We start from the raw sequence: 25,256 nt of genomic DNA, 5'->3' as shown, positions 1-25,256 counted from the left end.
ATACCTAATATGACCTGCAGTAATAAGACTATAATGGGGGCTTTAAAAAGTGTCCTAATTGGGCTTTTTAATGTCTGTTAAATTACTTAAATCGTTTTTTGGCAATAGTAAGTAGAAATACTTAAACACACACTACATACATTGAACACACATGTACTTACTGTTCTAAAGTAATGTCTAAAGAGAGATTTGGCAACAAATAATTTTAATAAAAAGTTAGAATAAGATCAGCAATATGCTCAGAACAAAATATTCATTTCAGAAGTGTTTCATAATGGTAAATTATTGACTAGTCAGTCCATGAGCCTTTTCCTCTTGTCTCTGATATTTGTGATGACAAGAATCTTTCTTTCTGAGTTTCATTGATGTCTAACTTGAATAATTATTAATATTTATTATATATTTATAGCAAACCATATAACTGTGTTGATTTTATGTCCCTATGTATATGTGTCTTTACATTCATTTTGTGGTTAATTTATAGCTTGCCTGGTTGTTTTTATTGCTTTCCTGTTATTTGAATTTTCTGTTTTTCTCTTTACTACCCTGTGATTCTTTACATGACTGCATCACAAGAGTGAACAGTCCTAATGTTTCTAATCTCTATACTGCAATTGATATTTCTTGTATTTTTTCATACCAATATGTACAAATCTACATCAACATTTTAAAATTACAGTTAGCACCTCTGCTCATGTACTGTTTTTATTGAAGTGCATTGAATCAGTCAGGTACAATTTTGAAAACTCTTTGTGCATATGTTCATATACATTGTACTAGCCACAAAAGGCAAGTCAGTTCCTGCAGAAGGGAAATTAGCAATGGCTAAGGAAGTAGTTATTCAGGCAATTATAACGCATTGAGAAATATCCACTAGTGGAAGTTTCAGGGAAGTATTTAGTACCTGGAAGAATTGGAGCTGACATTTAACTGTTTTGATACTTAGATGTTAAACTTATCAAATGTAAAATTAGCCCCACTGGGTGACATGTTCAGGAAAACAGTTTTGATTGGGGGAAATTTGATCTGAATATGAGAGATATATGGGAATTAAAGGTGGTTTGGGAAATGGTTACAGCTTCCTAAGATGGTCAGTGGACTGTGAGGTCATTTACAGAGTTGTAACTTAGCGCATGAAACCCAATATGGACAAGTCTGCAGAACTCATATGTGGGCTGCCCATGCATGCTTCAGCATTGCTAGGGCATTAAATTTCAAAATTCATTCAAAGTATTGAAGGCTAAAACTTAGTGTACAAGCAGGGAGAGGCTGTTTAAGGAATTGTACTCGAGGCCCCTGTAGCTGTTGGGGTTGGCACATATTTGGCAATAATATCTTATACCCTAAAAGTGATGGGCCTAGCTATAAATCTAAGATGAGACGAGAGCTGAGGAAGGAGCCTAGGGAATAATAACATTCAGGTAGACTATGAAAACGAGCTCCGAGAACTCCTGTAGACTTGAGAGCATTGAGATGGTTGCAGTGGAAGAGTGCTGGATGACAGAGTCTCGTGAGAGGATTACGTGAACAGTTGTTTGGGAGGGGAGCTACAGGAGTTGTGGTGGATGATAGTAATAGGAAGATCGAGACTAGCATTCCATTTCCCAGAAAGAAAAATAAAGGCTCAGCCTCTCTCAGAGTCTGTTACTTATAGGCGTTCTACATGTGGATATTATTACCATGCTCTTGAGCTTTGTACATCATTCTCTTTCATTAACCATAGGGACCAGCAAGCATGATGGCCTACTTGCTTGTTTCTGGACTATTCCTAACTCGACTCAGAAGGCCCATCGGCAAGATGACAATAACAGAGCAGAAGTATGAAGGAGAATATAGATACGTTAATTCTCGACTTATCACAAATAGGTAAGGGAAAACCATAATGGAAATTTCTTCTTGTGGATATTGATGTCATTTATATTGACTTAAAAGTCTAACAATACAGTTAGACTGTAGTCTTTACTTATTTTGAAAATAAGCATTATGAAGAATATTAGTCTTATAAAGTAGAATCCTGCGTGTTTCAGGTGCTCTTTCTGTGAGCTGTGTAGCTTCCTTGATTTACCTCTTCATATCTTCTATCTATTGATTTTCTATGAATTCACTTTAAAATTTAGTCATAATATAGTTCACGTTTGTTTGTATTTATTCAAGGAAACTTTTGCTTTAACTTATAGACATTTTAAAGTTGTGACTGTTTTGCAGTACTTGGTAATTGTGTTTTCAGATGTGATTTGTGGGGAGAAGGGATGCTAGGAATTGAGCTGCAGGGTCTCTTGAATGCAGGCAGGTACCCTTACATTGAGGTAGTGTCCTTAGACCTCTGGACAGTTTTGAGATCTAAGGTAGGAAGAAGAAGAAAAAAAATGTAGGCATTGAAGCCATCCATAATAGTTTCAAGATCTACCCTTTCTACTTATCAACTCTTTCTATATTACATGATTTTAGTAAGTTATTCATAGCTTCATTTTCTTGTAAATACATAATGAAGTTGTTAGGAGAATTAACTCTACATATATGTTTTTGGCTTAGGTTTTGATCAGGATCTAGGATGCTCTATAAATCTTCTTGTATCCATCTGCCAACTTGAATTTTGAAGGTCCTAGTATTTATGTAATACTATGTAGGTTACTGTACAAGAAATTTCAGAATTACTTAGGAGATTTTTTTCTTAATAGTTCCTCTTCCAGCCAGATGGTGGTGTTGCACACCTTTAATCCCAGCACTCAGGAGGCAGAGGCAGGTGATTCTCTGTGAGTTGGAGGCCAGTTTAGTCTACAGAGCAAGTTCCAGGACAGCCAGAGCTGTTACATAGAGAAACCCTGTCTCAAACAGAACAGAACAGAACAAAACAAAACAAACAAACAGAAAAACCAAACACTCAAAAAAATGGTGTCCTCTTCCCTTGCTTCCTTGTTAAAATCATATTAATTTTATATGGTGGAGTTTCATGCTCTAGGGAGGCAGGGGAATAATGGGTGTAATTAGTAAAAAGCTGTTTACAGGATGCTTTTACTAGAAAACAAACGTACTCCCATAGTAGAGACATTGTCTATGTTCTTAGGACAGAGCAGTCGAGGGTACGTACAGTAGGATTGGAGTTATGACTCTTGCTGGTTATTCTCTTGCTTTGTCCTGCCTTGCATACTACCCTGACTTAGGTAGGGTTTCTATTGATGTGAAGAGGTACCATGATCATGGCAGCCCTTATAAGGAAAACATTTAATTGGGACTGGATTACAGAAATTTAATTAATTATTGTCATGGCAGAAAGCATGGTGGCATGCAGGCATACGTGGTGCTGGAGGGGTAGCTGAGAATTCTACATCTGGATCCGCAGGCAGCAAGAAGCAACTGACTGAGTCACTCGGCCTGGTTTGGGCTTCTGAGACCTCAAAGCCCACCCCAGTGATACACTTTTTCATATAAAGCCACACCTACTCCAGTAAGGTCAAACCTCCTAATTGTCCCACTCCCCATGGACCTCTAGGGGCCATTTTTATTCAAACCACCACATACCCCTTTCCAATAGTTTAACTCTTATGGTCACAGAATGGCAAAAGCAGCCCCAGGCTTCACTGTCAGAAATGAAAAGGAGAAACGGCTTCTTATTTCTTTAGAAGATTCTTCTCTCTTCCTTCCCTTCCTCTTCCCAATTCTGTTTTTCCATCACCTTATTTTTTTCATTGATCTTATTTTCTCTCTTTTTCTTACCATGTAACCCAGGCTGGCTTTGAACTTCCAATTCTCCTGCCTTAGTGTCCTGAATATTGAGGTTTTAGGTGTGCACCTTGATTAGACCACGTGCATAGACGGTGTAAGCAGGTGCATAACAGTGTCTCTGGAGGTCTCAGTTCTCTCTTGCCACCCTGAGTTCAGAGATGGCAGTCAGGTTGTCAGCCCGCATGCAAGTGCTGCCTAGCTATCTCACCAGCCTGCACATACATTCTCTGTGTGTCATTTGAGCTTCCAGGTAGATAGTTACTTTCTGGTTGTGGGGGCCTGGAGAGATGGCTCTGTGATTACGAGCACTTGTTACTTCTCCAGAGAATCTGGTTTGATTCCCAGCACCCACATGGTGGCTCACAACCACCTGCAACTCCAGAAGTACTTTGCTTGGGCAGTTTATATCATATTTACGGGATAGAAAAACTATAAGCTTTAGTTTAGACACGAGTGATAATTTTAGCTGCTGAACTCTACTGATTCTGTGACTTTAAAGAATGTGCCTAATTACATTGAGCCTTTCTTCACCTCTAAGGTGCCAGCTTCTAAAGACTATCTAATTACACTGCGCCTTTCTTCCTCTGTATGGAACTGGTTTTTCCTGCTGAAGATCTTCGTGGTCCCTGTGGGCCCATTCACACTCTCGGGAACAGTGTGGCTCAAGACTAGGAACAGCTTTGGCGCGCTAGCCCCGGGGCACTGCCGCAGTCAGGGCTTGGCTCTTCCACTTTTCCCAGGCAGCATATCAAAGTACCACTACTTGTATTTCTGTTACTTTCGTCCTTTCTCTGGTTTAGGTTTTCAATTTCACTTGTCTGTAATGTCCGTCCCGGTCTAATCTTTCCTTATATCAAAGTGTCTTCCTCTTCTGCCTCAGTTACAGTTTGTGAGCATTTGCTCACTGCATCTTTAATGTCAGGTTACACACAGGTTACAGTTCAGTCTGTGATCCAGTCAGCTGTGTGCTCATATATTCCTGAAGCTTTGCTAGGAACTGGTCTCAAGAACAGGCCTTGGCTTGGCTGATGCCGGATATTCTCTTAGTGACAAGATGTCCATTTATCTTTATTTTTACTTGGTTTATTATTATTGAGCAGGGGCCTGCTACAGAGTTCTCTTGGAGGTCAGAGGATAGTTTTGTGGAGCTTGTTCTCTCCTTCTGCCTGTCTGTAGGTTTGGGGGATTAAACTCAGGTTGGCGGACTTGTAGAGCAAGCATTTTACCTCCTGGGACATCACACTGGACCAAGATGTCCATACAGCTATAAACACTGCACTGAACACTGCATTTTAGTTACACTTCAGGGTGAGAGAACATTGGCATTAATTGCTTATTATTTTCTTTAATAGTGAAGAAATTGCCTTTTACAATGGGAATAAACAAGAAAAGCGGACAATCCACTCAGTCTTCCAAAAACTGGTAAGAGAAACACTTGAAGGTCACCAGATAGTGGTGGCTCACACCTTTAATCCAGCACTTGGGAGGCAGAGCCAGGCAAGTCTCTGAGTTTGAGACCAGCCTGGTCTATGGATTGAGTTCCAGGACAGTCAGGACTATTCAGAGAAATCCCGTCTCGAAAAGCCAAATGAAACAAAACAAAACACTTGAGGCTCACATGTTTTTTTCTATGCGTTTACATATGTGTGAATACATAGTTAAAGATGTATTTCAAGTAGCAAGTCTTTATGCTGTGTTTTAAACTAAAAATGAGTTTTAACACAGTTATATTAACATTAAATTCTCCATTTATAAAATGGGTTGATTTACTAAAATAATCTTGTACAATTTTGCAGTAGTTGCTAAAGAAGTCTCATGGATAGTTAAGTTACTGACTCCCACACATTAGTAGAGAATATTTGATAGAGCAGGGGTCGGCAGCCTTTTTCTGCGAAGGACAAAATAGTGTGTATATATTTTGTTTCCTTCCCATACAGGCTCTGTTGGGACTGTAATACATGTGTGAGTGACTCTGGCTGTGATAATAAAATGTGGTTTAAACACAAGTGACCTTTGATTTGGAATAGAAAGACTTTTTAAAAAAGACTTTTTAAAATTTTTTTTAAAAAAAAATAAAACTTTTCTTTTTTTTTTTTTTTTTTTTTTTGGTTTTTCGAGACAGGGTTTCTCTGTGGTTTTGGAGCCTATCCTGGAACTAGCTCTGTAGACCAGGCTGGTCTCGAACTCACAGAGATCCGCCTGCCTCTGCCTCCCAAGTGCTGGGATTAAAGGCGTGCGCCACCACCGCCCGGCCTAATAAAACTTTTCTTTATTTGCTGCTTGGCAATTTTGAATTCGAATAGTTTTACTCACTCAAAAGATATTAAGTACCAAGTCGGGTGCTTGGTGGGTGCCGTCATTAGGTGCTAATGATAATCATGTGGTAAGCATGACAGATGAAATCCTGCCTCCGGGGGGCTATATTTTAATGGAAAATTGTGATATTAAGTACGTAATTTACAAATACTAAAAAGTTGTCTTAGGTTCTTTCAAAAATTGGATTTTTGCCATTTAACATAACTTGAGTTTTTAGAATGCTCACCAATAAGAGTGTCTACAGCTCCTTTCTATAAGACTTGTCACACACCAACTTTTCACATCGCTTCTCTCAGCCTGGGGGTTTCAGCCCAAACACTAACACCGTGTTACAGCTTTGCCTTCTCTGACAATTTAAAATGGCTCTTCAGCCTTCCTTTTTGCTTTGCTGACTGATGAGTCTGGGTATATGTGCCTAACAGTGTGGCAGACAGTGTTCTATCTACTGTTAGGTGTGCACATTGTTGTTAAGTAGTCAGTGTTGTTCCATTTGATGGGCTGTGTGGGACCTGCTTTCTTCTCAGTGTGTGCTCATTGTGGGGTGCATAACAGTGAGGAATCCTCCATACTCATTGCCTGTTTGTGAATTAATTGTGCTTTAACTTTAGGAAAAATTAGTTTTTTGTAAAAGAAAAAAATACATTTTTTTTTTGTTTTCTGTCAGGTGGAACACCTACATAATTTCATTTTCTTTCGGTTTTCTATGGGTTTCATTGATAGCATCATTGCCAAATGTAAGTATGTTTTAAAAGAGATGGTGTGGCAAGATTTGTGGGAAAAATGAAATAATGATACTTAAGATCTTAACTGTTTTGTTCCAGATATTGCCACTGTCGTCGGGTACCTGGTTGTCAGCCGTCCTTTCCTAGATCTGTCGCACCCTCGACATCTCCACAGCACACACTCAGAGCTCCTAGAGGTAAGGTAGTGTTCCAATGAAGTGAAATTCAGATTCAGTTCAATTCAGTTAAGGCTGTGTTTTTAATTTAGAAATGTGAGCAAAATCTATACATTTTCTTTTTAAGGATTACTACCAAAGTGGAAGAATGCTCTTGAGAATGTCTCAAGCTCTGGGTCGTATAGTTTTGGCCGGGCGTGAAATGACTAGATTGGCTGGGTAAGATCTGTAATAATGAGCAATTGCATAGAATAAATTTTAAATATATATTGTTCTTATGGTTCTGATACCCAGTTGAGATTAAGATGAGGGAGCGACTGGCCTTTCCTACTCTAGGAAGTTGGTTTTGGTAGAAAATCAAGGAGGGCCTCTCTGTCAGTGAACTTCTCACGCTTCCTGACGACAGCTGTTTTGAGTCTTAACTAGGATAGTGTTGTGTTTGCTGTGTTCGCAGACACTGGTCTGGGGTGAGTTGGGAAATGATAATTCTTGCTAGCCCTTGTGTTTGGAAATTTAAGCTAGAGCAGAAGTTTTACATTTAAGCAGTTTTTTTTCCTCGACTATAGATTTTTACCCCTAAGGTTTATACCAACCATTTAGCTAAATAAATGGAGGTTGCTTTTAATGGAATTAACCAATTACCATGTAGATATTATTACCCAATACAAAACTGTCTTAGATCACGGGATGGGATTAAACATCTCAGAAGCTGAAATAGAAGGCAGAAACCTCAAACAAGACCAGGTGTGAAAAGTACCACAGACTTTGGATTGCCTAAGGAAATTTACTGCCCTGAGGTCTTTCGTAGGCCTGTGTCTGTTAGTGTGTTCTCTCTGCTGTCAAAGCTGCTACGGTCTTCATAACAAGACACAGCCAGTACTGTGAAGACTCGTTCTTGAGAAGCTGCCGTGTGTTGCACCCATTAGTGACTTCCTCAGATTTTGTATAAGTTTGTGCGTGCCAGCTTTCCTTGCAGGGCATTAAGAGTGATTGGCATATTAAAAACATCATATTTAATGCACACAAAATTCATGAATATAAGAATAAGAATGCTTATGTGAAACTATCAACACCAAGAGAGCCTCTCACCTCCCAAGGCTTCCTTTTGGGACTTTTTGCTTGTTATTTACAGCAAATAAATAAATACTTCCCTTTGCTTCTCTGATAAGAAAACTTCTCTTTAACCTTCATTGACCTTCTTATATTTCCCAACTTCTTGCCACTGGATTGATTTCTAGTGTCCCATGATTTCAATCATATGTTAAGAATTCTTCAACTTTTTCCTTCTTCAGAATATGAGAGCAGAAGTAGCCTCAGTTTCCCCATTTATAGAGCAGTATGCATCTGTGTATCCTTCCTATTGGAGAAAGTATTGTCTGTGACAGCAAGTCACTCCAGCAGCTCAGGGCGCGGCCTCCTGCGGCTGCAGAGTGTACTGACAAGAATGCTTGATAGAAGATCCCTGAAACCTCTCCCTGACTTTCCTGTTCTTTCTCCTTTACTGAAGCAAAATAGGGCATGTGTGTTTATTTTTAGTATTTTATGCCGATGAGACTTATTTTGTGTCCTTTAACCTAAGTTATAATTTTAGACACTTCAGTTTATATAAAAGATGTAGTAATAGCCTGGACTTTTGATTATGGTTCTGTTAAATTTTAGTTTTACGGCTCGGATTACAGAATTAATGCAAGTACTAAAGGATTTAAACCATGGCAAATACGAACGCACAATGGTGTCACAACAGGAAAAGGGTAAATATAAACATCATAGTTTGCTGTCACAGTTTTAAGGTTTTCCTAATATATGATGTTTTAATAATTGTTTTCCATTTAAGGTACTGAAGGAGCACAAGTTAGTCCCTTGATACCTGGTGCTGGAGAAATCATCAATGCAGACAACATTATAAAGTATGTACAGAAGAGGCTGTGCTGTGCTGTATGCCTTTGTTACACTTCATGGCGACCTTTCTCTTCAGCTTGTAGTTACGTGTGTCATTTAAAATGGACTCTTTAGAAATTTTAAATAGCTTTGGGATATCACTGATTTTGGGATATATGTTTAAGGTATATAATTTGATGTTTTGATACTACATATTATAATAATGTCCATATTCCAACAAATTATTGTATCTCTTGTCTCTTCATCTGAATGTGTGTACGTATATGCCATTTAATGTGTGTAGAGCATATTTTTAGCTGTTGTCCCTTTGCTGCTGGGTAGACCTCTAGAACTTTCTCATCTTCCTTCATGGCCAAAGCTTTTATACTTTTTGAATGACACCACTTCCATGTCCCCTTCCCTCAGCCTCTAACAATGACTACTACATTCTCTTCTATGAATTTAATGATTTAGATTCTGCATATAAGTTATATATGAACTACAGTTCTTTTTCCGTCTTACTTTGCTTACCATGATGCTCTCTACCATCAAAAATGACTGATTGAGTTCTTTAAAAATATGTTGTGGTTTTGAGGAGTGTGAAATGGATTTTTCCTTGTCCGTCTGTATACCATGTTTGTGCAGGCACATGTGAAGCAGAAAAAGGCACTGAATCCCCTGGAACTGGAGTTACAAGTGGTTGTGAGCCACCTGATAATGGTTGCTAGGAACCAAACTTGGGCCCTCTGCAAGAAAACCAAGTGCTCTTAACCACGGAGTCATCTCTTCAGCCCCCCACATTTAGTTTTTTTTTTTTAAAGGCTAAATAATACTCCTTTTGTGTGAGTGTATGCTTACACATATGATGTATTCTTTATCCTTTTATCACTTGAAAGACATTAAGGGAGTTTCCCCTTTGGTTTATTGAATAAATACTGCAGGGCATATGGGAGCACAGATGCCACTCTGACAAGAATTTCATTTCCTCTGGGGTAGGATTTTTCTCTTGAAGCAGAGAACTTATAACAGCTGAATCTTTATTTATTTATTTATTTATTTATTTATTTATTTATTTATTTATTTATTTTAAGAATCCCCATGCTGTTTTCCTCCCGTTGCTGTTTAATTAGATTCTTATCAGCAGTGGCTAAGGATTCCTTTCCTCTGCACCTAGCCAGCACTTACGTTGTCCTTGGTGATAACGGTTCTCCTTGGCAGGGTGATAGTCACTGCAGCTTTGATTTACATTTCTCTGGTGAATAGAGAGCTTGAGAACCTTTTAGTTGCATTTTGTCTTCTGAGTGTATTCTTTTCTAAAGCGTCTGAGTGGTCTTTTGTTGTGTTGGGTTATTTCTATTTAGGGTTTTGAGTCCCTTGCTAGTTTTTAATTTCCTTTTTCTATTAATGCCGTTTTCAGGTTTGATCATGTACCTTTAGCAACACCAAATGGAGACATCTTGATCCGAGATCTTAGTTTTGAAGTAAGTTTTTAAATGTTCATGTGAGGGTTAAAATTGTCTTCAAAATATAAACTGAAAGTTGGAATATTGAATTAACTTTTAAGGTTTGAGTTGTCTCTGTCTAAACCCATACAATTACATTTGAAACCAACTCTTTGAACCATCTAGAAAGCCCGGTTTTCCTAAAATTCTCTGAACTTTAAAACCTCAGGAATTACTACCACATCAAATTTGTTTGGTTGGAGAGATGGCCAGCAGTTAGAACTTAAGCTCTCACAGGGGAACCAGCTTTTGTTCCCAGCACCCACGCGTCAGTGACAACTGAGTCTAGCTCCAGATCTAGGAGATCTGACATCCTCTGCTGGTCTCTGCAGGCTCCTGCGCACACATGGTACACATGAACTTATGCAGGCATGCACGTACGCAAGTGATATAATGATCTTTGAGATTTTTTGTAAATAAAGCCCATGACAAAAAGATGCATCTAATTTTGCAGGTGCAGGTGATGACTCAGCTGTAGCTTGTATTTAATTTTAATTTAATTTGATTTAAATAGCCATATGTGACACTATTGGACAGGCTTGCTCTAGAGCACGTCTCTGTGTCTACCCATTGTGCTTATGTATTTATATGTGTTTAATGTAAAGATTGTTTTTTAGCTGCTTTCGCTGAAATGTTTTCCAGTAGCTTATAAAATAGGAATATTGTTAGGTTTGTTTTTAAACTCTTACTATCTTAGGTAATTCTTTAGTTTTATGCTCTTACTAATTTATATTTACTAAATATATTTACTGTTCTAAGTAACTAAGAGAACTAGAGAATGTTAGTTATGCACAGTGAGTATTGTATCGTTATCATACTTTAAAGCCAGGAGCTATAACAGGAGGTAGAAACTGGACTGTGGTTGGTAAATATTGACAGGCCTAGGGTGAAAAGCACTTCTCTCAGTCACAGGGTGCTGCCTTTTAAGGCAGCTGCTCTCCTTCCTGCCAGCCCTGAGCTCCACTCAGACAGTCTGTGCTCACTGCTGCTTGCTTTTCTTTTAGTTTCATTGGCCAAGTCTTTCTGAGTCCCTAGTTTTCCCAGATTTGCCATAGGAAATCTTTTTTTCCCCTCTATAGACTTGTTCCTGACTCACCTGGTATCTGCCTTTGGCCCCTGTTTCTCTTTCATGGGAAACTGTCTGACTTCCTGTCCTCTTGGTCTGCTGTTAAGAATACCCTCTCTGCCTCTTTCTGACTTACCTCTAGGTTAGATTTGGCTTTTTCTTGTTTGTCTTCCTAGGGTTGTCCTTAACATGGAGTTTCTTTATGGAACAAGCATCCTTTGATTCTTTTTAATTTCCAGTTAGTAGTGCCCATGTGGCTCACTTTTGAAAATCAGGATTCCTTTCTTTTAGAAAGCCCTCATAAGGCAGACTCGGCCATCAGAAAGCACACATTTCCTACTTGCTTGAATGTTGTGTTACACTCTATCTAAACAAATGGGCTGTCTGTAGGCTAAGATTTTACCCTCATCCTTTATGAGCTCTCAGTACAGGCATAGTCTATTCCCTTTTAAGATGAATGGTGTTCACTGTGTGCACAGACTGCATTCTGTCTGCCCTTTCATCTGCTTGGGCCCTTTCCACCTTTTGACTACTTTGAATTGTGCTGATACTGTCTATTTTATCACAGTAGGAGGCTTCAGTTGGCTTATACTGTGTTTTAGGATTTGCTGACTAGACCCACTCTTCCTACCTCTTACCTCTCGAGTGAGTTCTGCTGTTCTCTTTGCTGTCTTCCCCACAGAACCAGTCTTTGTCCTGTGAGGCGAGGCTCATTCCTGTCCTCACGCCTACTTGCTGTGAGTGGACAGGAGTGCTTTTCTCATGATAAGCTCCTAACATATCTCTGGAAGTTTTCCCGGTTGTCAGTGAGGTGTACTTTGACCTCCGTGGCTTTTCTCCACAGTACTTAGTCTGTAGGATACAATTTTAACTTATTTATTATATATATTCTTGCTGACACAGAAGCTATACACAGTGTTATCTAAAAGAGCAAAAGAAAAGATAACCTACATATCGAATTATTGGGGAATTTCTAATAAATTATAGTACATTCTCAGTATGTACTTTAGTCATTAAAAGAATGGGCAAAAATGTCATAAATACAGTGACCTGGAAGAATATTTGTGACATACTGTTAAGTAAATTTAGACCTCTAAGTAAAAGAATCTGCTCTGCAGTGCAGTTGAAAATGTTAATAAACATGAATATACAAATGATTATTTTCAAGAATCCTCAATTTTTTTTAAGCTTTTAAATTTTGAATTCTGAGACTACATTGGACAGTCTAAATCAATAATGGTTTTTAAGTGAGAAAAAAAGGAAACTTAGTAAAAATTGAAAGTAAGCAGAAGTAAAAGGATTTTCCCTGCATTGCTCCATAGTTGTGCTGACACCACATTTACAGGTGAAATTATTTGATAATAATTAGCAAAGGCCTCTTCAACTCTAAGGAAATATACATGCTTCTTTTAGTTAATTAGTTAATTCAAAGTCTTAATTGTCTTTCAGGTTAGATCTGGAGCCAATGTTCTCATTTGTGGGCCAAATGGATGTGGAAAGAGTTCCCTCTTCCGTGTTCTTGGTGAAGTATGTACAAACTGGTCTCCAGAGCTTGCGTCTTACTTTGTAGTGCTCTTGGGTTATGAATTTCACAGGCACTTCTGTCTTCTCTTTGCGTTTATAGTTATGGCCTCTTTTTGGAGGGCGTCTTACTAAACCTGAGAGAGGAAAGTTATTTTATGTTCCTCAGGTAAGACTTTGAGCTATTTTGTAACTTTTAAGATGTTTTGGTTTAATATTTTAAAATGTACGTTTAATGACTCTTGCTGTGTCATTATGACTACTAACTAGCGACCCTATATGACCCTGGGAACACTGAGAGACCAAGTGATCTATCCAGACGGAAAAGAGGATCAGAAGAAGAAGGGGATATCTGACCAGGTAAGGGGGATTATATCCTACATTCACCGAGCATGCCCCACTCAGATTCTTTGTCATTTTAAACATCAGATAGTGTGGCCTAATCTGAAGCCTTCCAAACCATTGTCACAACTTTCCAGGCAGTGGCAAGAAGATAGCTGCTTTGCTTAAGTATTGTGCGTGGCTGTGATATTGTTATGCGTTAAGCTGTCAGACAGTACGGCTAGAGGCGGACAGCTCAGGCCAGCTTTGTGCCATTTTTTTCTGAAGAGACCCAGCTTTCCAAGTGGTTGGCCATGGAGTTTCTGAGCTAGTCTGAAAAATAAGGTGAGACAGGACAGCTTCTAATAATCGACTTCTAATTTTTTTTTGGTCTTTTATCTTTGTATAAAGGTGCTGAAAGAGTACTTGGATAATGTGCAGTTAGGTCATATCCTTGAACGGGAAGGAGGCTGGGACAGTGTTCAGGACTGGATGGATGTACTCAGCGGAGGAGAGAAACAAAGGATGGCGGTCAGTATCCTCTGGACTGATACCAAATGCTTGCTAGAGTCACTGCTAGAACCCGTAGTTTGACCAATCTTAGCACAGGGTTTTGTCTTACTCAGCAGCTATTAAAGTATTAGTTTAAATTGTAAATAAAGGCTCTAGGAAATGTTTAACTTCATATAAATTGGGGATCTGAAAACATATTGTTCTGTGAAAGGGGAAGCTATAGATCTGTTTACATCCCACCAGTTTATTTCATTTCTGTAGAGGTCCGGGAGGACACTTCCTAGACATGGACCCTGTGAGGAGAGTTAGGTAGTGTTTCATCTCCTCCAGACCGTTCTCGCTGAATAGAAGGGAGCACTAGAAACATTAGTTCTTCATTCTGCCCTTTGTCCTTTCGTCCCTTCACTGTTACATACAACTTTGTTTCCCCGCTCACTAACCTACTCTAAAGTTATTTAGAATTGTAAAACTTTCCTAGTACAAAGAATCGGAAAGACACTATTTGATTTTATATATAACAAAGTTATCTTGGGAAAAACAAATTTTCCCCTACTTCCCAGCACTTACTCTTCCAGTATACCATCCCCCCCTTATTTTCCAGGCTCCCAAATAATAGCCCATTAAGCTCTGAGCAACAAATGGCTTTTCTAGCTCCAAGTTCCAAATATTTCCACCGTCCTTCCAAAAGACAACATGGTCAGTTCCACTGTAGCAAAACCCCACTGTACAATTTCTGCCCCAGTTTGCTTTTGGTTGTTATAAACACATGGCCGAAACCAATCTAGAAAAGAAACTTTAGTTTAGCTTACATGTTACACTTCATTGTGTAGTGAAATCAGGGTAGGGACTCATGGTAGGAGCTTGAAGCAGAAACCACAAATGCATGCTGCTTACTGCTTGCTCAAGGATGGTACAGCCCCAGTGCAGGGTCTACCTGCATCAGTTAGTAATCAAGAAAATAGGCTGGAGAGGTAGCTTAGTAGTTAAAAGTAGGTTTGATGCCTAGTACTCACATGACAGCTCACAACTCTAGGTGATTCCAGAGGTCTACATCAGATGTTTTGCACATTTACTTTTTCAGACGGTTTTCATTGAATTTGGAGTTCTTCAGTTGGCTAGGCTGACTAGCCAGTAAAGCCACAGGATCTGTTTTTCTGCCTTCCAGCGCTGGATTACAGGTGGATGGCACCATGCTCAGCTTTTTTTTTTTAACGTGGGTGCTGGGGATTTGAACTCAGGTCCTCGTGCTTGCACAACTGTCACTTTACCCACTGAGCAATCTTCCCAGTCTCAATCTTTAGTTTTCTTACATACTACTTTACCTCTCCGCAAAAGAACTCATTTTATACTTGGAAAAGAGAGACTATTATTAAGCTAATTTTTTATTGCTTAGTAGATGATAGTCAATATGCCAAGCAGATTACAAACGCTAACACATTATATTTTTAAAACAGCCCTATGAAGTAATCACTGATTATCCCAATCACCTGGGAAACTGCACGTCAGTGGTTTAGGGCTTGCCAGGCAGACAGTTGGTGTTAGAACTGGTGAAAGGGGCTGATTACGCTCAGCTCAGGCAGTATGATGGTTTGAATATTTGCTTTACAATTTCCTTGTTTTGTGGCGACGTATAGCCAACAGCAGCATGGATGGAGATAGACACATGCATACACGCGTGCGCCTGATGAGAAAAGAGAAAGGCACTAATGAACTATATGTCTGTGATTGTGTCTGTTTGCTGCTTCTTGTTCCTCACTTCATGCTCAAGGGTATAAACCCCCCAAAATCAGCTTGCTTTAGTCAACTCCTTGATATATGTTTGAATGGAGCAGTAGTGTAAATGTTGGGTATATTGTAGTGGTTTAATCATGATTTCTACTTCAGTGTTTCTCACAGCTCAGGCAAACACACAAAGAAAGATAAAGTCAAGTGTTCCATATATAGACTGTTGCGGTTCCGTAAGGCATCCACTTGGATTGAGAGAGTGACATTGAGCAGACACTTGAAAGATGCCTGGACGAGAGTCAGGCATTGGTACTAAAGAAAGACTAAGCTTGATGTGACAGCACAGGCATGGTCCCAGCATGCCGGAGGCAGAGGCAAGAGAATTGCCTTTGAGTTAGGTCAGCCTGGACTACATAGTGAGTTCTGACCCACCAGAGGCACAGAATGAGAGCGTCTGTCAAACAGAAACAACACAGCAACAAAAATGGAAGGAAAGAAAGGAAAGGGTGACATGCAGAGTCCAAGGCTTAGGACACCATACTTAGGAGGAAAGAAGAGAAAGGATAGTGGACATGTGAAGCTAACTAATGGTTGAACAATTGGGAAAAGATAGCCCTGGCTGGAATATCCAGATCAGAGCAGGCAGGAGGAAGACTCTGCAGGACCTTGGAGATGAGAGAGGGGAAACTATGGAGAAGGTTTAGTCAGTGGGTTCTTTGATTTACATGTGATAGGTTCTCCCTAGTTTCACGAAGAGTGGGGGAAAGCAGAGAGGGAGCTGGAGGTTGTGTAATCCGGCAGAAGTGAGTGTTCTCTGGGATAAGGGCATGGCAGAGGCAGGAATGGCAAGTGGACTTTAACTCTGAAATGGAGGGTACCTGAGAGGGAGGGTTAAGGCAGGGTCAGGAAGATTCAGCTTCTAGCTCTGAGGGAGAAGAAAGAGGATCTGGGATTTAATTCTGAGGACCCCAGATACACATGCTTAATGGCCAAGTGGGAAAGCACTGGAAGGAATGAGAACGCAGCAGAAGGGGAGGACTCCCAGTGGCTTCACTCCTGCTCTCAAGAATGGAGTGGTCTGAGTAGAATGCTTCACAGGAGATAGTTGATTGGGCTTAGGAACATGCCGCTTGGTTTTGCAACATGGTGATCTCTGTTGGGGACAAGTGACAAATTAGAATAACTGTCCAAGACGGGGACAGACCATTTCCAGAAATATATTTGGAATGTAATTAAGGAAAAATATTTCACATTTCTGTTAATGGAAGAAATATAAGGATTAATGCTCCTAAGTCCATTTACAAGGTCAGCAGAAGCTTTCAAAAACTGCATACCCGGGACCAAAATGGAGCCTTGGCAGGTGCTATAAGATGATTGGTGGGAGCTCTAACAGGTACCATTACTTAAATAACGTCTAACTCATCTATAATCTGAATTTTAAGGTTTTGTTAAAACACAAAACTTGTTTGTCTAAGTGAACTTTTATTATTTTAAAACTCAATCTCATCTCACACCAGTTTTTTTCTCAGTAAATATTTCCCACACACTGTATTTCTCCCTTTGTTTAAGATGACAGTGAAAACAATTTGTCTTATTTATATTATTTTTATCTCTAGGAGTGGTGGTGCTTTTTTAGTTAGAATAATTTTCATATTTTAGTTTTTTAAGACTCCAAAAAGTATATTTAGCTGAAGTAAATTTATTTTTCCTTATTAGTTTTACTTTTAGGCCTGCTCTATTTACACAGACTATTTCCTTTTCTGCTTTAGATGGCAAGATTGTTTTATCATAAACCCCAGTTTGCCATTCTGGATGAGTGCACAAGCGCAGTTAGTGTTGATGTGGAAGACTACATTTACAGCCACTGTCGGAAGGTGAGTGTCATGCCACAGCTGCTTCACTGCGTAGGTCTGTACCAAAGGAGATTCCAAGCAACGAGATTGTTGCCAGAAGGCAATGCCCTGTATTGCCTTTAAACTGAGTACAAAGGATTATCAATGCATTCTAAATACAACTGTAGATATGAACAGAATATAAGGAATTATCCATACATTCTAAATATCTCTCTTTAGCAATTTCTTAGACATGGAGAGTGTTCAAGTATATCTATATCCACCTGTGACTTCATTACTTATTCTCAGACTTAACAAAAGAATTCCCGTCTTTCCTTTGTCCCATCACTTTACCTATATATCACTTTTAAATTAAGAAAAAGTAGTAACCTTTTGGCAGTCTAAAAGTTTTTCATTTTGTGTGTTTATGTGCTGGTGGCATACGTACCTATGTTTGGGTGTGTTCGCATGTGTGGTGGTGTGCCGACTGATTTTTGCTATCCTTAATTGCACTTTGCTTCATTCACTAGCAGGGTTTCCTGTTGTACCTGGAGTGTGTGTGGATTAGTTAGTTTAGCCAGCTGGCTTGCCCTGTCCCTGCATCCTGAACACTGGGATTCCAGGTGGCCCACCACACGGGTGCTGCGGAGTCAAAATCTAACCCTCGTGCTTGCACAGCGACAGCTGTGTCCACTGAGTCCTCGGCCAGCCCTTCTTAGAGTAGCTTAATTCATCTAGTTTATTTTAACTGGACAGTGTTTTACCAGATTTATTTTGCTTGGCAAATATGAGGCTGGCTATACTGCCATTATTCAAGCTTGTTCACTAGTCCTGGTGAGTTTTTGTTTTTAGGAACTGCTGTAACCATCTGTACTCTTGTTAGATTGAAAAAATAATAATACATTCTGTTTTAGAGGTCCTGTGTAAGTAAATGAGTTACAGGAGTATTTTAATATTTTTTAATCTGTATTTTGGACATTTACAACAAATAAAAATAATCATGTTGAACACACACACACACACATTCTGGACATTTGGAAGATAGCCATGGACCAGTAGCATCAGCACCCCTGGCTGGGAGTTAGTGAGAAGTCAGAATCTCTAGCTTTGCCACGGAGAGCAGCACATTAACAAAATTCCATGCGAATGCATATGAAAGGCTGAAACTGTGGTGTGATAATAGAAGGATCCTCTGTAGTCTTCTCCATAGGAAGGCTGGAACAGCTCCTTAGTGGCTTGTTTCTTATTTTTGAATCCCCTTTAGTAATTCTTATGTGGTTTTCTGTTTTCTAGGTATTAGAGATCTTTGTAGTGTTTTCATGCTTAAGACCAGATAAACTGTTTTTTTAAAAGGGCATTTTCCTGTCAATTTTATGTTGTTGCCTCCTATGTTTTAAGGTTGTCTAAATCTATAAAACACATTGCATTTGAGGGAAGAAAAGTCACTTGGGTTCAATGATAATTTAACATTGCCACAATAGCACTGAATACAAGCAGAAAACAAGGGAATGAATCCTTAAGTTTAGAGCCTTTAAATCATTTGTTTGTGGATCTAGTATACATGTGCGTGCCATGCTGCCTATGGTATAGGTCAGAGGATGGCTGTGGGAGTCCGTTCTCCTCCACCATATCCACCTAGGAATTAGACTCAGCATTAGTGGCAAGTCTCTTTACCCACTAAGGCGTCTTGCCCGCCTGAGAATTTTTTTCTAACTACAAAACCAGTGTTAACTTACAAAGGGAATAAAGCATCACTTAAACTCAATTTAGAATGTTTAACATTAAAGAGAACAGTGATGCTGCTTAGCCAGAACTAAGCCATGAGCATGAATTTAATTATGGAAAGGTAGCATCTGGTGTTCAGAGCTCAGCAACCAACATTGCTTTTGTGTGTTGGCTTAAGTAATTCTAATATACAGTATGCCTACTCTAATTAAGGTCTAATCCAATTGCAAAATCAGGAACAGAAAAATATGTCTAAATGGGCTTTTGATGCAGTTGAAATGTATGTTTAACAAAGATGATAATGTTCTTATCTTCTTATGCAGGTCCTCACGAATTTGCACATGGCAGCCAAACTTAGGGCACAGTTTAAGTGATACCACTTGGTGCCAGCAGAATAATTTAGCCCTAAAGTTTCATGGTAGAAATTATCAGGAATTTACTTAGGTTAATCTTAAAATTGTTACAAAATAGAAGTAAAATTAGGGTGTGGAGAAATGACTTAGTGGTTAAGAGCACTTGCTGCTCTATATGAGGACCTGGGTTCAGTTCCCAGCATCCACATGTGGCTTACAACCACCTATACTCCAGTTCCAGATCTCCCAAGCATAAGAGGTGTGTGTTGAGGCTCTGACCTAAGGTAGTGCTTCTCACCCTCAGATATATTGGCTGGATAACTCCTAGGCTGTCCGTGCAGGGCCTGTCCTAAGGCATTATACTGTTTAGCAACAATTCTGGTGTCTGTCCGTCAGATGGCAGTATTGTTCTCAGTATACCAAGAAGAAAGCCTTCAGTCATAACCAAAATGTTCACCAAAGAGAGAAGGCGCCTCTCAGCTAAGAGCTGTTGATCTCACTGATCTAGGACAACTGTATCTATTGATGCTTCTCTGAAAACCTGAAGTGCAGTTGGAATTCTGAAAGCTGGATCAAGACTGAACATTTTTTATAATTTTATAGCAAGCTTATTGGATTGCAATACCTGATTCAAACTTACAAAAGATATTTAAACGTTTTGTTTCAATTTTTCAGTATTTGTACATGTTACTGTAGACACATGCAGAATTCTGTCTTAGAACCTTGTAGAAGAAATGGAATAATCAAACTTCAGAATGTGTCTGAACTCTAAGACACATTCCAAAATAAGACTCTACAATAGGGAATTATGATCCTGCAGGGTTTCTCTGTGTAGCCCTGGCTGTGCTGGAACTCTCTCTGTAGACCAGGCTGGCCTTAAACTCACAGAGATCCGCCTGCCTCTGCCTCCCAAGTGCTGGGATTAAAGTCGTGTACCACTACCACCTGGTCACCTTTTGCTATTTTTATCTTACTGGTTTTTCCATAATAAATCAAATGTAGGGGGATGTATTTTGACATTAATTCTTTTTTTAATATTTATTTATTTATTATGTATACAATATATCCCTGCAGGCCAGAAGAGGGCACCAAATCTCATTACAGATGGTTGTGAGCCACCATGTGGTTGCTGGGAATTGAACTCAGAACCTTTGGAATAACAGGCAATGCTCTTAACCACTGAGCCATCTCTCCAGCCCTTGACATTAATTCTTAACTGTAATGCTGTACATGGTATTCTAGCAACTTGAATGTATGTGTAATTTGTGGCTTACTGTTATTGATAAATGTAAACCTTTTTTTTGAATTAGGTTGGCATCACTCTCTTTACTGTTTCACACAGAAAATCCCTTTGGAAACACCACGAGGTTTGTATTTTTTTCCTTTTGTGGGATAATGAATGTTTATCTTACATAAAATGTGAGTTTTGATAACTGATTTTGGATTTCATGGTGAATGTTACCATATAGGCATATACCTTAAGGCTAAGGGTGATTTTGAGTTTTATAGTATACGATAGGACTTTGTTCAGTATTATTGTCATCAGTTTTGAAAGCTATAATGTAAATAAACTCTAGCTCTACTAGATTAGAGAGCAGTTCTCGAGTGTTGTAAGTGACTGGTGTGTAATAGCTATGGGTAACTGAGCTGTGTCATTATAACGCAGGTTTGACATAAGAAGAGAAAGTCTTATAAGTTACATGGCTGGGGCTAGAGAAATTGGTCAAGGGTTAAACGCACTGACTGCTCTTCCAGAGAACCCAAGTTTAATTCCCAGCACCTACATGGCAGTTCACACCTATCTGTGGCTACAGTTTTGGGGAACCCGACGCCCATGGCAAAAACACCAGTGCACATAAACGTAAATAAATAAATTAATTAGTTAATTTAAAAAGTTAGATGGCAAAATTTTAGGAGCATTTTCAGTAAAGATCCAGGACTATGTGGAGAGATGGCATAATGCCAACTGTGTTTGAAATGTAATAAAACAGATCTATATACAGTCACGGAGTTTACAAAGGTGCTGTGCTGAGGTCTGCATTGGGACAAAAGTGCTGCATATTCTGGGGAGTGTCCATAAGGTTGGTGGGGTGGTGTTGAGAACAGAGTTCTCTCCCTGCCTTCCACTTCTCTAATCTTTCTTCTTCTTTTTCTTTCCCTCCCTGTGCTGGGATCTAGCCGTAGGCCTTGTCTTTGTTAGGCAAGAGCAGTGGTCATGTGAAGGAGGGGAACACAGAGAGCAGCTAAGAAATAGCAATAGAGAAAAATAAACAGAAAAAACTAATCTTTATGAATAAAAGTTCACTAACTGAAAACAGGAGGCTTTGTTCTGTGTCTCAGAAGGCACATGAATAGTTCTTTAGTTTGAAGTGGAGATTGGTGGGCTGCAGTCCTGAGCTGTGCCTGTACGTTGGCTAAGAAGGATGCAAGCATTCCTTTTCTTAGTGACTGACGCTCCTGTCTCTCCATAGTACTACCTGCATATGGACGGTAGAGGCAACTATGAATTCAAGAAGATCACAGAAGACACAGTTGAGTTCGGATCCTAGAGACCACCTCGAGAACTTCCCCTGCTTCCATGAAACAAGAGTGCATTTGTTAATGCACAGTGCATTGTAAAATAAGGTTAAGCTTGTTTTTTGTTTTTCAAAAAACAAAGCAACAAATTGACTAGATACAGGATAATTGAAATGTTAAAACACTTAATATTGTATAGGATATTGCTAATTGTGTATATGTTGGTTTAATTATTAATTATGTACTAAGAATGTCCTTATTCTTGTGGTTAAAAAACCTGCCTGAATTAAATTGGGCTTAAATCAGTGTAACCTGATTCATCCTGGGATGTAAACCATTTAAAGTCAACTAATTTGACTTTTATGGCTCTATCTTTTCTTTTAATGAAGAACCCTATTTAAAACTGGGTTCATTAGCTGTTCTATTCTAACAAAGTAGTCTTGAGTTTCATCTCTATATGCCCCATGGTAATGGGAACCAGCCAATTACAATGTATTGTTAAAATGTATACCATCGGTACAGGATAGCATTTATTACACAGTGGCAGATTTCTTTAGCTGCTGCATTTGTACTCATTCCTCATACATGCCTTGAAGTGCATTTGGCTCCAAGAGAGCCATTTGCGTTTTCTTTAGCTAAATAAGTGTACCCCTCTCAGTGTCTTGGACTGAGCTTTTCTGAAGGTTCTCTGTGGTGGTGTGCAACAGTGTGTGCAGTTGTGCTTACAGCTTGTGGTTACTGCACACTACACCCAATCTTTTTAATGTGTGGGACGTCCGGGCATGATCGTCCTGTGTCGAGTTCAAGGTCTTACAAGGATCTTAGATATTTGTGCAGAGGATTGGACAGGTTCATCAAAAATGTGGTTGTGTAATGGTGAATGCCGTGTGGCTGTAGAGGCGCTACAGGAAGTAAGCACACTGAGCACGCAGTGCTATTGCTGTCCTCGTCTGTGGTTTTATGTTCCTAAAAATGCTAAACATTATCATGCACATGGGTGAATGACAGTTCCTAGGAACTGTGGACAACTGCGTTTGCATCGGCATTACTCTGTTGAGAAATCATCTCTGGCTCCAAGCACCATTAATGACTGACTACATGTGTTGTTTGCATGAAGGAGAGCCAAGACTGAACAGGATCAATAAGTGGTTGTGAAATTAGTTTTATCAAATGGGTTCAGAGAGGGGCAGTTGATAGTCTTGTTTCTGCATAACTCAGAATCACTGGCTACCAAAATAACCTTGATGTGTTGATTCCATCAATACATCACATTCAGTTTCACCATGTCTCCTTAGCAAACTTGTATACTTATTTTCTGTTCAGATTAAAAAAAAAATTGGATAACCTACACAACTTTTGCTTGTTTTTTTTATTCTAGTGCTTGAATACTGACATTCAGAAAGTGTTTTTAGCACCCAGATGGCCTTTTGACAAAACCTTATTAAATGAGCTTTAAAATTTTTTTTTATAGTTTTAGACAGCAAAAAGAAAAAAGAAAAAAAAAGGGGCAACTGAATTGCTTGCAAGGAAAACTAAGAAGAAATGAAGACACATCCTCCAAGACCCACATCCAAACCCCATTTGAGCATGACTAATCAGTCTTAATAATCAGTCTAGAAAATACAGAATTTTTGCAATCCTGAAACACATGTAAAATCCTTTTATTTAGGACTTTCCTTTCTGCCCAGTAGTGTTTCGTGGCTTTCTGTGTTGGTGTTTTCCACCTCCTTAATTAGTCTTATTCCTAAGCATTTGATACTTACTGATTATAAAATCAATTGTATATAACATTTTATTTTTATTGTTTTTTTAGTGTGCAAAATAATGGTTTCCATTACGACATTTTCACACAGTCATGTCATTGTACTTTGGTCATCTTCCCCCGTTACACTCTCCACCCAGCTCCTCTCACTGGTGTTCCTTCTCCCAAATATCCTCCCTTCCTCCTTCCCTCCCTCTCTCCCTCCTTCCCTTGTTTCCTATCCGTTCTTGATTACATGTATGAAGATATAATTGTCTTTCTGAGTCTGACATTCACTGATCATGGCGATTTCTAATTCCATCTATTTTCCTGAGAATGACATAATTTCATTCCTTATTGCTGAATAGGACTCCATTGCATATATAAACCACATTTTCTACATTCGTCTGTTGATTAGCATCTCGACTTAGGTATCTTGGCTATTAACACTTCATTTTTTCATTTTTGCCATGATAAAAAGCGCAGCCGATTTTTATGCATTGACCTTACTGGTGAGTTGCATTTTCCCATCCCGTCTGCTGTTTATAACAGTGTGGTGTTAGCACCATCCATGGAAAGGGGAGTCCGTGGTACCTCTTGAACTTGTAGAGCTCATTGTGATAAATTTGGAGATTTGGGTGTCGATACAGAAAGAGACTAGGTCAGAAGGGGCTTGACATACAAGTTTTACCTTGATAGTGTGTAGCTAGGTTTGCACAAGAGGATGGTACTATCTGTTGGAGATAGGAGAATTTGGATTTGCTAGCCCACTGTGGAGGAGTAGACAATGTAGGGCCACCCCTGGCCCGCTCATTCACTTGACTACAGTAGAAGTTCTCTTGAAGTGGGTAAACCCTTTACTGGTCTTTAAACAGTCCTGCACAGTCCCGGCAGGGCATGCACAGTCAAATAGAGCATGTTGTTTCTTGCTGACCTCCCTCTGGAATCTGATTCTACCATTATTGTTAGCCTTGTCAGCCATCATTACAACAGGTAATAAATCTTTATTACTGTGCGGCTCTATTTACGTCAAGTTGGCACAAGCTAGAGTCACCTCAGCTGAGACAATACCTCCTTAAGATCAGGCAGCAGGCAAGCCTGTAGGGCATTTTCTTGATTAGTGATTGATGTTGGAGGGCCCAGTCCGTTGTGTGAGGGAGCTGGTGGTTCTGGGTTCTATATGAAAGCCGACCAAAAAGCAGTACCCCTCTATGCCCCCTCATCAACTTCTACCTCCAGGTTCCTGCCCTGTTTGAGTTCCTACCCTGACTACCTTCAAGGATCTCTCGTCGGCTTGAAGACCACCAATTAAGCTAGATGTGACTGGCAAACTACAGAAATCCTCCTGTCTCTGCCTCCCCAGTGTGGGATTCCGTGTGCGCACCATCCTGTCAGAGGTATTCAACTCAGTTCCCTGTTCTTGCACTTTACTAACTGAGCCATACACCCATCCCCCTCACCTGGTTACGTATTCCTGTGGGGCTTTTAGTTTTTGTTATTTTTCAGACCAGGTCTCTCACTGGAACCTAAAGCTCATCAATTGGGCTAGACTGGCTGGCCAGTGATTCCCCAGGTATCCTCCTCCATCAGCCCTCCTGGTGCTGGGATTGATAGGTATATGCCAC

The 25,256-nt window shown here is 39.5% G+C and overlaps 1 protein-coding gene across 4 annotated transcripts in view; it reads left to right on the top strand.

The window, feature by feature from the left end:
- The window catches only part of Abcd3 (ATP binding cassette subfamily D member 3), a 55,005-nt gene extending 30,496 nt beyond the window's left edge, over window positions 1-24,509 (top strand). For 3 of the 4 annotated variants that reach the window (XM_057793169.1, XM_057793172.1, XM_057793171.1), the window contains exons 9-23: window positions 1,724-1,866; window positions 5,076-5,145; window positions 6,704-6,773; window positions 6,861-6,958; window positions 7,065-7,156; window positions 8,597-8,688; window positions 8,772-8,844; window positions 10,233-10,296; window positions 12,833-12,910; window positions 13,008-13,073; window positions 13,175-13,264; window positions 13,637-13,756; window positions 17,233-17,337; window positions 20,684-20,740; window positions 21,845-24,507. In XM_057793169.1, the coding sequence (XP_057649152.1) occupies window positions 1,724-1,866; window positions 5,076-5,145; window positions 6,704-6,773; window positions 6,861-6,958; window positions 7,065-7,156; window positions 8,597-8,688; window positions 8,772-8,844; window positions 10,233-10,296; window positions 12,833-12,910; window positions 13,008-13,073; window positions 13,175-13,264; window positions 13,637-13,756; window positions 17,233-17,337; window positions 20,684-20,740; window positions 21,845-21,922 (1,296 nt within the window). In that variant the 3' untranslated portion in view covers window positions 21,923-24,507. Of the gene's footprint in view, window positions 1-1,723; window positions 1,867-5,075; window positions 5,146-6,703; window positions 6,774-6,860; window positions 6,959-7,064; window positions 7,157-8,596; window positions 8,689-8,771; window positions 8,845-10,232; window positions 10,297-12,832; window positions 12,911-13,007; window positions 13,074-13,174; window positions 13,265-13,636; window positions 13,757-17,232; window positions 17,338-20,683; window positions 20,741-21,844 lie in introns of all 4 variants that reach the window. The other variant, XM_057793170.1, reaches the window with a different exon arrangement.
- The last annotated feature ends 747 nt before the right edge of the window (window positions 24,510-25,256 follow it).

This window comes from Chionomys nivalis, chromosome 18 (assembly GCF_950005125.1).
Source record: "Chionomys nivalis chromosome 18, mChiNiv1.1, whole genome shotgun sequence".
Lineage (NCBI taxonomy): Eukaryota > Metazoa > Chordata > Mammalia > Rodentia > Cricetidae > Chionomys > Chionomys nivalis.
Note: the sequence above shows the minus strand (reverse complement) of the source record. Positions and strands in the feature narration are given on the sequence as shown.